Source organism: Lissotriton vulgaris, chromosome 9, assembly GCF_964263255.1.
Source record: "Lissotriton vulgaris chromosome 9, aLisVul1.2, whole genome shotgun sequence".
Taxonomy (NCBI): Eukaryota; Metazoa; Chordata; class Amphibia; order Caudata; family Salamandridae; genus Lissotriton; species Lissotriton vulgaris.
This window is the reverse complement of record NC_141697.1, coordinates 505,974,399-505,987,830: the sequence shown is the minus strand read 5'-3', so window position 1 is coordinate 505,987,830 and position 13,432 is coordinate 505,974,399. Positions and strand designations below refer to the sequence as shown.

The 13,432-nt window shown below is 41.2% G+C and overlaps 1 protein-coding gene across 1 annotated transcript in view; it reads right to left on the bottom strand.

Moving 5' to 3' along the window:
- PELI2 (pellino E3 ubiquitin protein ligase family member 2) overlaps positions 1-13,432 on the bottom strand; it is a 245,404-nt gene that overhangs the window by 161,359 nt on the left and 70,613 nt on the right. Inside the window, exon 4 of the mRNA XM_086937969.1 lies at positions 10,778-10,975. Within this exon, the coding sequence (XP_086794095.1) occupies positions 10,778-10,975 (198 nt within the window). The remainder of the gene's footprint in view (positions 1-10,777; positions 10,976-13,432) is intronic.

The following is a 13,432-nucleotide window of genomic DNA, read 5'->3' as shown; positions in this document are numbered from 1 at the left end:
ATAATATAGCATCTGACTATACTAATATGACAAGTGATCAAGTAGCTCCAGCGATTTCAAATAATCTGGATGCAATACCTACAATTGACAGAACTGCCTCTGGCTATTTCATTAACTTTGATTTGGTTTTCCTAGGATCCCAGTGAACCTATAACACCGCCAGCAAAAAAAAACGTTCAAAGAACAAGCAACAGAACTTTTGCATCAACTGGAAAAGACTTATCTAGTTTTACCATGGATTGAACTTTGGATTGTGTTAGGTGTACTTTTTCTTCTACGTTGGTTGACTCTTTTATTAACTTTGGGAATGCTGATAAATGGAAGATATAGTAAAAAAAAAAAAAGACACAGCAAGTAAGAACATCAACCTCCTCCTCAAACCACACAAATCATCTCATTGTGAGCAGAGAGACTTGTCATCAGTGAATATCACAGCCGTCCTATACCTGGTGGTATAGATTGGGACAGAACTGATTATGACATCTTTGGTCCGGCAGAGCTGTTGAAGATTCCACACCAAGTCTATGTTTTCTTGAGTGACTTTGTTTCATTGAGTACCTTTTCTGATGATTGGGACTTTGAGACTGTTAATAAGATGATGTCAGACTTAGAAATGTCTGCAAAATTTACAAATCATGAATACTTGGAGGGTTCATCAGATTATGAACAAATGTACTGTTATAATCACTATTGTCAATCTGCAAAGCCTAGAAATGTGTATACTTATAATCAATGGGAACATTGTCCAACACCACCAAAGGGTAGCTCAAAAACATTTTATGACAAATTTCCATACTTTTCAGGTTTTAATGTCTCAAATCCAGAAGCATTTTACTTTAAAAATGTTAATAAGACAGGAATGACTAATACCATTTATTCTGCAGCCTTTTTTGCTCAGCGGTCTACATTAGGTTTTGACTTTTGGAGAGACAACATTGAGACAAAAACTGTCTGGGGCACAAAAGACTGGTAGGTGCAAGGATTAGAAGCTTTATTTAGAGCCTGCATCATCCCTGAACAAATAATGTTTTTGAATGACATTGTTCAGCAGACATCTGGTCTTGGCCTAGCTAAGATAAAAGATTTAAACAAACCGTCCATACCTACACCTGATAGTAAGAACACTACTGAGGGGGTGGTCGACGTAAAAACTATTTTACTTAACTGAACAGATCCTGATTGGAAAAAATGGTTAATCTGTCCCACAGACACAAACAACTGTCAAGATAGATTCCTGAATAAGACACAAGCGTTCACATTCACTAGGCCAGATCCGAGATATGTCCAGAGACAACATCCAGGGATAGTAACAACATACAGTGTAGGAAAATTGTGCCTTGAGTGGCTACAAAAATCTACATTAAAGGAAGTAAAACAACACTTATCTTTACTTAAAGGTGGCGTCGATTTAAGGGACTTCATACAAGGACCTTTGAAACCGCGTCAAACGTTTTATATATGCTGGTATATATGCCATGAAGCTTGAAAAGCAACACAAGCAGAGACTGCAGAACAAATATGAAAAATTGATCGTATTAATTTAGAGAAAACACTCTGTAGTTGACAATGGGTTAACAACTCTGTCATCCAGAATGTATTCTTTGGACAGCATAGTATCCTCTGCCATTGACATAATGGAACAGGACTTGGTCATGTTACAACATGGTCAATCACAATTGCGTTCTATAATGCTTTTGGGCTGGACGTTGCAAAACTTTTGTTCTGGGTATGTGCCATGGCGTCTACTCAACACCACAACATTACTTTCGGAATTTAACCTTACAGATAAACAAATCACTTTGGCACAGAGCGGAGCAGACTATACAGTGCTGAGCATTGATAAACTGGAAAGATCACCATTAACTGTTTCTGAAAAAGCCAGCAATAGAATTGATAATACACGGAACAATCACTCTGCCCGTCACAATTTTCCATTTTCAGAATTGTTTGAAACATATACCAGGAACCGTAATTGAAAGGTTGGGTAAAGAATACATCAAGACGACCTGGGATTTACCATATACACACAGATGTTGGAGTGGAGGTAAAGAAGTGTTTCTTAGTGGTACAAACTGCAAAAACGCACTAAGCAGTACACTTTTATGTCAGGGTATAAACTTACACGGGACGGGGCCTGCGATGGTTCTTCGACAAACTTATCCTGCCACCTGCAAAGTTCTCCAGCTGCAGTGATAGATCCAATTTTTAGGCAGCTTTCTAATGAAAGCTATATTTTGTTGAATAACCACAGCTGCTGTGGCATGTTGCCAGGAATAGCCTATCTCGTAACTGTGTTAGCCAGGGTCACTTCCTGTATGCAAGTATTGTTTCCTAAAACCAAGACAGACGGGGAGTCGCCGTTATGGCCTTCACTGAACATCTCTATACGAATTGATACTTTAAGCAGAATAAAAGTCATTCTTTTACAAAAAACTGCCACTGACTTCGTCCAAAGAAACGTATAAACTACAAGTTGCAAGGACTTTTGCAGAGATACATGCTCTTTTATCGACAAACTGCCTTATACATTTCTCAGAAATGTTAGGTCGTATCTTAAACATGTCTGATACCAGTGGCATTGTTCATGTATTTAAGACAGTTTTTTCGGGACTGTTCGCACCTTTTGAAGCCGTCTTCGGCATATTTCCAAACTTCGTGCACTCTGTGTTCAGCGGCCTGCCTCTCATTTTGGGACTAGTAGCAGGAATACTATTTTTGTTCCTTCTGCTCCGATATGGCAAGTCAAGTCACCATCGACACCCAGGTTTACCTTAGAGAACAATCTCCTGGCAATGAAGTGTTGTGAGCGCATGATACAGATTCTGGGCTTGGCTCGTTTAAGAGATCTTAATACCACGTGGTTTCTATCATTCCGACCAATCTGGTAAGATTGCATCTTACCTGTTCTACGATGCCTGCTATGTGGAGAAGAATGCGTGCTAGACATCTGTCTGACACTCCCATCAGTCCTGCCAACGGAAGTGGATACTTTACTTGGACCAGTAACGGCTCATGCACTGTGTTGTCCCCAGCGGCTACTAATCCTGATAACAGAATTCGTTGAGATCTCACAGACGCAGACTACAGACAGGGAGATACCTGGAGCGACAGGCACACAGGTGCCATCTACTTCGAACATTGCTAATGCGGCTGACGCTTACGGCGATGCTTTCCATCTTTGTGCAATCGATCTGCTTAACGAGGTAGTCCAACTTTCACCTACAGTAGTAGACAAGTTCTTTACCAGCTTGGAAGATTTGATGTTTTCTCCAAACAATGAGACTGGCTTTTGAAGTTAGCACAGTGTTCTGTGGGACTCTGTATTCGACTTTCACTTTCCAAAAAAAACTTCTAACTTTGGGCACAAAGTAATCTGCTTAAAGTAGAACTATTCCTAGAGAACAAGAATTCTTTGAATACTTCCAAGAGACCATATTTGACCTTGTCCACAACCAAATGATTTTATATTATGTCATGGGATGGTCTCAACCTTTTTTTCTGTATTTAAGAGCCATTTCATAAATGTAATTTCATGACTCATTCGGATAGTGTTTTTTTAAATGTCAACTATATGCTTTGAATGAAACATTGCTTTTAAATGCGTACAGCACAATTGCTCTTTTCGTGTACAACCATTTCAAATGCATTTTTATGTATTTAGGGTGGGGGTTTTAACAAGTCATGCTTTAAATATGTTGTATGAGCTTAGAACTTAGTAATGTCGTACATAATAAAGTGGAGTGGGTGTTGTACGGCGTTTTAGGATCCGAAATGAATTTTCCCAGATTCATGCCCTTATATAGGTACAATACACATTGCCCTAATAAAGGCATAGAAATCATTCCCTTATTTAGACATAGCCCATGCAGTCCAAATAAAGGCATGGCTACTTCCAACCATACCAAAACGTCACAACGATTTCTTGGAAAATCGGCTTATGCAGTCAGGGACCGCCCCTTGCTTGAATATTGATTTGTCCAAGAACTCCTGTACTTTACAAAGAACTACTATTCCCTTGGGGTTCTTTACTGAAGTTATCATGCCCGACTTTACGTCAAACTAGATACCTTCAAGGTATAAATATGCCTTCACTTGCTCTAGCAAGACACGGTGGTTCGGAGCAGTTCGACTATCTACTTGCCCGACGCAGCTCGCTACAGCAAGCGCCGTAGGAAACTGACCCTCCAACTGACGCACTGATCGAGAAGCTGTCTTTTCTCTCACTAAGAATCCAGCTCCAGTGTTTCCAAGTTCCCCTTGCGGGGTGTTGGGAAATCAAGACCCAAGACAAGAGATACCAGACCTCCTTCATTCTAAACTAAGGTATGGAGCAGATTAGAACCTAAGAGAAACCTTGGATAGATTCTTGGCAAAGTACACTAAACCTATGCTACACAATACTTACTACCTCCCACGTACTAGACTTAGGTTAGGTACATTGGGGTAGGCGTATTTTAGAAGCACCAGTTGAGTATTTTAATCAATGTATTTATGTATGTATTTTTTTATGGCTTAGAAACCATACAATGCTTTTACAGTATTATTTTATAAATTTGTTCTCGCTATACGCGCTATACTTTGCAGCCTGGATTAGGATTGTAGAAGTTCACTTTACTTGCATAAGAAAGAACTGTTCAATAAAACCTTTTATTGAAAATGCCTCGGGGGGAACATGGCGGCCGGAAAAATGACTGAACCTACTCAAGGGCTGCACCTCCGCTGATTGGGAATTGTTGCCGGCTTTGCGGGCTTCACGGTTTTTTTTTGGGGGGGGGGGGGGGGGGTTTGCTGGCGTTCGCCCCCCTCCCCCTATCACACTCCCCCCCCCCCTCCCCTTCCCCCGGTCTGGGCTTGGCTTGCCGGCGTGTGTCTGTCGGCTTTTGATTTCCTCTTCTCCGATGTGGCCGGGCTGTCGGAGGTTGGGTTCCGGTGTTCGCGTCACTGCCTCTGTGGTAATTGCCGCTGTCCCACCCAGCTCCGTGTCTTGCTGTGGTGTGCCGGGTGAAGCCCGCACGATTGCCTGAGTTTTTGGTATACTGTTGCCGCCTCCGCCCTCCCACCCTGCTGCGGATCCCCGACAGAGGAGACAGACGAGAAGACCTTCTTGCATTTTCTTACTCAGGTGTGGCTGGTCGAGGTGTTTTGTTTTTATCCACGGCTCTTATATGGTGGTGTCGGAGCTCGCCTGCAGTCACGCTTTTGGTGCTGCCAGAGTGTGGAGACGGAGAGCTCTTCTATTCCAACCCAGTCTACCATTAGGCGCAGTACTGACGCCCTTCTTTCATATTTCTTGAAAGACAGCGTGGCTACATGACCTGCAAGACGTACAAGACCTACACTATTTGCATAACTCACAGGACATCAAATCATCGCAAGGAGAGACAGGACGTAACAAAGATGAAGGGTGTATGTATGAGCAGGGGAAGGCAATTATTATAAGTAGTATATGCTCCCCTCCGCTATCTAGGGGATACGCATGTTATTCCTTAAAAAACTCTGAACCTAAACTACATCATTGGAGTATGTTTGGGATGCGTTCAAGGCCCATACCTGCGGTGTACTCCACAGTTGGATAAGCTCCAAAAATAGGGAAGAAAGGTTAGAATTAAAAAGGTTGGAGGAGTCTATCTAGATTAGAAAGGGTTAGAACCAACTGTCCCCCGGAAAATTTGGCTCAAGTCCTTAAGGACTTGGAGGGTCTTCACTTTACATATAGGGATAAGTTGGATCAGAAACTTTAAGCCCAGTGGGCGGTCTATAATATGGAGAACTTCGAATATGGGGAAAAAGCAGGGGCTACCCTAGCTCGGAAGATCAAAAGTGACAGAGTTAGAAACAATATTAATTAAGCTAATGGTAGACGAGATTGGAACGATTTCCAGTCACCAGGAAGATATGCAGAGATGTCTCTTGTCCTGGTTTTCCTCTCTTTATAAAGAAGACAGGGCTCCATCTATTGCTTCAATTCAAGCTTGGTTGGACAGTAAAGCCCTACCCAGCTTGTCGAGGGAGGGAAGGGATCTGTTAGAACGTTCATTCTCTGATGAGGAGATAAGAAGCTGTTTAAAGAAGATCAAAAACAATAAAGCGGCAGGATCAGATGCGCTCCCGGGAGATATACAAAACCTTGGAAGAAGTGATCGTGCCCAGACTCAGAGTTGTTTAACTTTATCCTTAGCCCCGAGGGTAGAATTCCCCCTTCATGGAAGGAAGCAATAATTGTATTGATTTAGAAGCCTGGTAAAGACCCCCTTACACCCGACTCATATAGACCTATCTCCCTGCTGACTGCAGACTATAGGATCTTTACTAGCATTTTGGCAGAGAGACTGGGGAGGGTCGCTCCACAACTGATCCACGAGGACCGTAAAGGGTTTCCTGCCTCGAAGATACATTCAGGAGCAAACTCTACAACTAATAGGTTGAATCGACCTAGCGGTGGCACGTCGGAACCCTTGACGGTAGCTGCCTACAATGCCGCCAAGGCGTTTGACCGTGTCAGGTGGGTGTATCTCTGGGAGACTTTAAAAGTAATGGGTTTTGGTCTTCTGTTTATTAATGTTCTAATTAAATGCTATGAAGGGGCCTCTGCTGTTATTCTTCTTAATGATTTACTGACACCAAGCTTTAGTATACAGAGGGGTACACTACAGGAGTGTCCTATTTCGCCCCTGCTGTTCGATATTTACAGGCTTTGAGACTAGATGAGAGGATTACCCCTTTTCAGGTTTCTGAATTTAAGTGCAAGTTAGCCCTCTATGCAGATGACCTGCTGGTGTATACCAGTAATGCAGTAGAGGCGTTTCCCAGGGTAGAAAATATCTTGGAAGAGTTTGGTCCGCTCTCAGGATACTCGGTCAATTCATCTAAAACTGAGTTTATGTGCTGGGGAGTCGAAGACTATGTTGGGAGACACTGTGGGGAGTTTAGGTATCTGGGGATTATTATAACCCATAATATAGAGGATATTCCCACGATCAACTTGAATAAAGTATCCAAAGAAATAGACCATCTTTTCTTGAAATGGCAGAATCTCTCCCACCTTACCATCTACGGGAGAGTAAACTTGGTCAAAATGGTTATCCTGCCAAAGTTTATATTCCTGTTTGGGGCTATACCACTTGATTTTCCTGGGAAATTACTGGGAAATATTCAAAGTTAGATAGGGAGATTTATATGGGCTAATAAAAACTCTAGGCTGTCTTGGAAGAAGTTAAAACGGAGGCTGATTAAAGGCGGCCTTGCCCTCCCCGATATTTCTTTATATTCTCTTCTTTTTTTATTTAAAAATATTCGTTGCTTACTCTCTTGTCCTCCTATTTCCAATTGGGGATTGATTTTAGATGTTACGGTTCATTTTGAGGGAGGTAGTACCAGGTTTTTGTATAAGTTTGGTGCTCCCAGATTTTTTTAAAAGGTACGACTAAAAGTAATGAGGTCAGCTCTCAGAGTGTGGCAAAACTTGAAAACAAAGTGAGGAATAATATATTATTCCGATTTTGCCCCAATCTGGGACTCTCCACGACTCCCCGCCTGCCTAAATGACACCTTGGCCATCCCTATTAAGAGCGATTCAGAAAAGGGAGTGGTGATGAACAGAGTGTCTGAATTAAGCAGACCACTCTTACCCAGTCCAAAGATCAGGGCTTGATCCATCACCGTTATTTAGCTCACTGCACCATCCCAGCTCAGAACCAGGCTATATGCAAATTAGTCTGTCCCTGGCCCAGTCCATCATGGGAACAGGGCAGACCAAACTACCAAGCCAATTCTTCACCGGAAAGGAGACAAGCTTCCGGGGTCCGGTTTCTGGCATTTCAGCCATCGTCGGCCCGGCTTGCTTGAATCCTGATGGTGCAGTGAGCAAGGGACTCATGTCTGAGTATACCCTGCCACACCTATAGGGGCCACAAACGATTCAGAAAAGGGGGTGGTGATGAACAGAGTGTCTGAATTAAGCACACCACTCTTACCCAGTCCAAAGATCAGGGCTTGATCCATCACCGTTATTTAGCTCACTGCACCATCCCAGCTCAGAACCTGGCTATATGCAAATTAGTCTGTCCCTGGCCCAGTGCCACTCTGTCCATCACCACCCCGTGTTGTTAAATAATTTATCCACCCTAAGCGTGGAAGGGTATACTCAGATGTGAGTCCCTTGCTCATTGCACCATCAGGATTCAAGCAAGCCGGGCCGACGACGGCTGAAATGCCAGAAACCGGTCCCCGGAAGCTCGTTTCCTTCCCAGTGTAAGAATTGGCTTGGTAGTTTGGTTTGCCCTGTTCCCATCATGCACTGGGACAGGAAAATACTAATTTGCATATAGCCAGGTTCTGAGCTGGGATGGTGCAGCGAGCTAAAAAACGGTGTTGGATCTAGCCCTGATCTCTTGACTGGATGAGAGTATTCTGCTTAATTCAGAAACTCTGTCCATCACCACCCCTTGTTGTTAAACATCACTATTAAGAGGGCAGGTATTGTCATCTGGTCCGATTTAATATCACAGGACGAAGTTCGTCCATGGGAGGTGTTAAAAGCAAAAACAGGGGACTCCCTCTCCCGCTTCAAATACTTGCAAATATGCTCTCGGTTTACTGCTGAGAGAGATCTTATTGGCGGAAACTGGGAGATTGAGAATATCCTCCAAAACGTAAACCCCCAAAAAAAGAGGTAGGGATATGGTATAGAGTGGCAATTGATGCAGAGGATATAGCTCTTCCTCCTCCTTATAAGGTATGGAGTGTATCACCTTTGGAAGATGTCTCTGTTGATTTGTTTTTTCCCTCTCTTCATAATTTATATAAGCATGTTAAATCAACTTCTTTAAAGATAACCATTTCTTTGTGGTAAATAGATTGCATTATACCCCCCAAATAATTTCTAGATTAGTTTCAACATTAGCTCCTAAATGTCCTAGGTGCGGTTTAGTAGAGGCTGATGATACACATGTTTTTTGATTGTATATTCTTAAGAACTTTGTGGGGAGGGCGTTGGAGGGAGTCTTTAAAGTGAAGAATAATCTTAACCGGACTTTAGTTGTATTTGGTATTGAAAATAATCCTATATACCAATTATCTAATAAGCTGACTGGTCTATTCCTGTGTTTGATATTAGTAGCCCGAAGAGAGATCTGTAGGCTGTGGAAAGATCCATAGCCACCGCAATATGAGACCTGGTTAAGAGCAACACTGTGCATGGCGAGATTGGACCAAGGGGAGGGGAACATCTGGGGGCCATTAAATATTTGGGGTACTGAAATGAGGCTAGTCTAAGTGCACGTGGTCCAATGATTACACCAAGCCTCGCACAAATGAAGCTGGCCTGGTCGGCCTAAAAGCGAATGCAAGAGCGTAGATCCAGGGCGCCCAGTTTGGAAGGTGGACTTTCCTATACTAATTTGCAGATGCTTAAGGTGAAATGAGGACAAACAAAAAAACGCCTGTCTCTCTATTTCTCTGCACCTCTGTTGAAACGAAGCATGCACGATTGAGTACAATTCTTATCTATTGTTTCCACGACTCTAGAGATACAATTCTTATTCTTGGGAAACAAAGATGTCATGTTTATGCGGTTGTCAGAAACTAATCCCTTCTTGTGGATTTGAGAAAGTTTTGAGTGACCTCTGAGCTAGCTGGCACTCACTATTAAGTTTAATACATTCAATAGATACCTAGTCGACCTTAGTCCTAAGTCTAAATCTATAGGATATATTTTTCCAATGCACAGAGCCTATTGGGAATATAAGAACTACATTACAACCTAGCCAATTTAGCCCCCAGGAGAAAAGGCATTGGATCTAGCCGATAGAGAAACCGCCAACAGTGCATATAAGAAGCTAATAGCTAGAGGAACAAGACCATGGAAAACAGAGACCAGAGTACAATATTTTGTTATGAAGGAATACTGGCAACAATATTGAACGCAGCAAAACATTTACATGTTCTTGAGCTGGGGTGCCATGATATTTTAAAGCCTCTTTAATGAACCGGAGGGATCAGGACTAGGGGGGCTTTTTTGGAGCACGTGTTTTGGTGAGGGGTTCTACATAACAAAAAGATTACAATGCATTCAAATGCATTGTGGCCAGTCGCCCCCCTCCCCAGTATGTTAAGGGGCATAGGGGATCAGACACTACAATCCATACCGAGAATGACAAGCATTGGATACATTAATATATAGCTAGGAGCATAAAGGGGATTTGACAGCGTGTTGTGGGGGGCCATGTCGTACAGCAATATATGAAATCGAACAGAATCAAGGTCTGGATTGTGTTAGCTGATTAGAAATGCACGTTGGGACCCACTGAACTTTTTAAAGAGAATGTTGAGGCTGGTGCAGAGCTTCTGCCTTGGGCAGGAAATGCAGGTAAAGCCGTGAAAGGATTGGATAGGTATGGACAGATGTAAATGCCCATCCTCCTTTGTAAGCAAGTTTTTAAAGTATTGGTTATCATACATTATTTAATGACTAGTACAAGCTTTCTCACTCCAGAAAAACAATACTATTATGAAATAAGCCAATAACAGCTTTAGTACGACAGTAACTATCCCACAGACAGAAAAGCAAAGGCCCCAAACGAGACATATTCAAAATAGTCTGATACAAATTTGACACAAGTTTCCAGTGAGCTGAAGTAAACACAATAAGAGTACAATTTGAGACAAAGAATATTCAAAGATTATTTCCCTGGAGAATATGGCAGTCTATAAACAATTGCTGAACTGTATACTAATAAGAGTCTCATTTGTGTTGGCATACTGCCTTAGAAATACTTACTCCAAGAAAAATATTTTTGGAAGAGTCAAATCCAGCTGCATAAATACGTGCGGTGTATGGTGGGTTGCGATCACAGACAATTCTGCAAGCAAACCTGGATATGGTACTTTGTACAACTTGTGTTTCATCATTGTTCCGAGTACCAGAAGTTGTATCCGTTACTACGAAGTCTATAGGGCTTTCTGTAGATCTCCCAATCTGAAACAGTGAAAGATTATTTTAGACAAAAACACGTCGAAGGGATAGAGCGTTGAACAAATGTCACTCACCTAAAACAACAGTTATAATGTAAGGCATGCAATATTCGTCTATCCAATGTCCAAGCTATAAAACCAAGCCCTCTGTGAAAATCTTACATTCATTGCTATAGCATACAAAATATAAAAACTGCACTAATGCAAGAAGCATACATTGATGTAAAGGTAATACCATTTAAGAGGGCACAAAAGCTCGAAAAGCACTATTACTGTTCGATAAATATTTCTTACTTCTTATAATTTTGTTTTTGAATTTACTTGTACATATCTGACTTATGAAGTCATGTTTGCTATGTGGATATTTATGAAAAACAGATGTTGCTAGACATATAGGGCACTTTTTAAACGACTTAGCAGGAAATGATGAGTTACATCTGCAAAATCATACTATTACAACCAATTATGATTTTTTTTTTCTCGTTGTGCCTTCTGGAAACTTAAAAACGTAATAATCTTAAATTATAATAATTTAATTTTTCAGTGAACTGCTTGTTCAATTCTTTTTCTATTATATTTTTAACACAAAGTGGACTATTAATGTAATTGTGAACAGTATATACTCTAGAGAAACCTAAGTGAAATAAGGATATTTATTATTAAAGTATTCATCACGGCATTCATTTTTTAGATACTGCATACAAGCAAAATCATACCAGTTCCCGATACAGAAAATATAAATATTTGCCCTAAGAAAGTAATTACCGAATTATTATGGATAAAAAATAAAGAAGGTTTGTACTAGGGCATACATTTGGGGGCACATCTCTCTGAAACTGCGTAGGCACAAGAATTAGTCTGCACTATCCTTGTTGTTTGACATGTAAAATACATTTAACAACAGATTTGATCAGAATATCGGGTACTGCAGAGAAAGACCAAGCAAAGATATAGAAGTTCACTATCTCAAGGAATAAATTGATACTGTGTTAGGTTAAACTCTGCCAATGTATCCCTTTTCAGGTATGCAAGTTGTTCATTCACAAAGTGGTGGAAAACACTTTGGGATCAAGATTTGCTGTTTTTGGACAAAAACCAATAGAATTAACAGAGTGAGACTGAATAGAACAGCGAAGCATAACATTGCATATTCTATTACCATCAATGGTTCAAAAAACAATGCAGATTAACATTAAATACATTTAATTTCCATAATGTGAAAAGAAAATTAAATATTACATTTAAAAATCTATATTTGAAAACGTACCAACATGAACGATATTTCTTTGATGCCTAAACATATCTAAAACATACTTGCTATTTTTATAAATTAGTTTGGCTCTCCTTCTTGAGTAGTGTTATTTATTAATCATTGTTTGCATTTGCAAATGTCTTACATTCCGTGTTAAGCCTAATGCTGCTTGTCCACACTAACCCCCTAACAAAAGACTTTGGGATAGCATAGCAAGCCCTGTCCACTAGTAAGGGATCCCTTCACTCTTTAAACAATACATCAGTGTATTGATATATTACATCAAGATCCAGCTTCCTACACTGGTGGTGCAGCAGTGGGATAGAAGACTAGACATTTGCTGTACCACTTGGTTGATAAGTGATTTCAAGAAGGAATCCAGAATTGTTTTTAAATAAAAACATTATTTCCGATTTTTCTAAATTGTTTTAAAATAGCTGAAGGCCTTGGTTAAGTTCATTTGTAAAACTGTTTTGAATTTAAAACGTATTTTTACTAGGTTAGGCCATTAGAAAGTTTTTGCATTTTTTGACACTTTTCTAAAAAGGTCGACTCATTTTAAACCATGACTGATGCACCAGGTACCTCCCAGGAACTCGGCCATGGGCTGCATACACTGGACAGACTTAAGGGCCTGTGCAAAGCTTGGAACCTCTTCATGGGATCTAGGCCCACAAGGGCCAATCTGCATGAGTGCCTTGTTGGAAATGCTAGAGGCATGGGAGAGGATACAAGCCCTGCAGCAAAAGAGGAGGCAGATGAAGAGCAGTAGTGGATGAGGTTGGCTCTGATTCCAACAATGCCCCTCAGAAAGCAATACCTCTGGGAGCACTCCTAGTAGTGTCTCAGAAAAAGTAGGTCCTGAAGGTGGAGATCTTTAAAAACGGACAAGAGGATAGCATTTAAGGCTAAACTCCTGGAGCAAGAAAAAGAAAGAGCTGAGATGGGCCTATGTCCCATGTCTGGTGGCAGCAAAATTATAAATAGGGAGGAACACTAGGACCCGTAAATTCCCATAAATATACAGAAGGTGAGGATATCACAAAATGGTTCACAGCTTTTGTGAGAGCCTGTAGAGCCAGGCAGGTCAGCCGGAAATATTGAAGCTCTCTACTTTGGGGGCTCTGGTAAATGCAGGGCTAGACTCCTGACACTGAATGAGGCAGATGTGGAGTCCTATGACCCAATGAAGGGTACCCTGATTGAGGG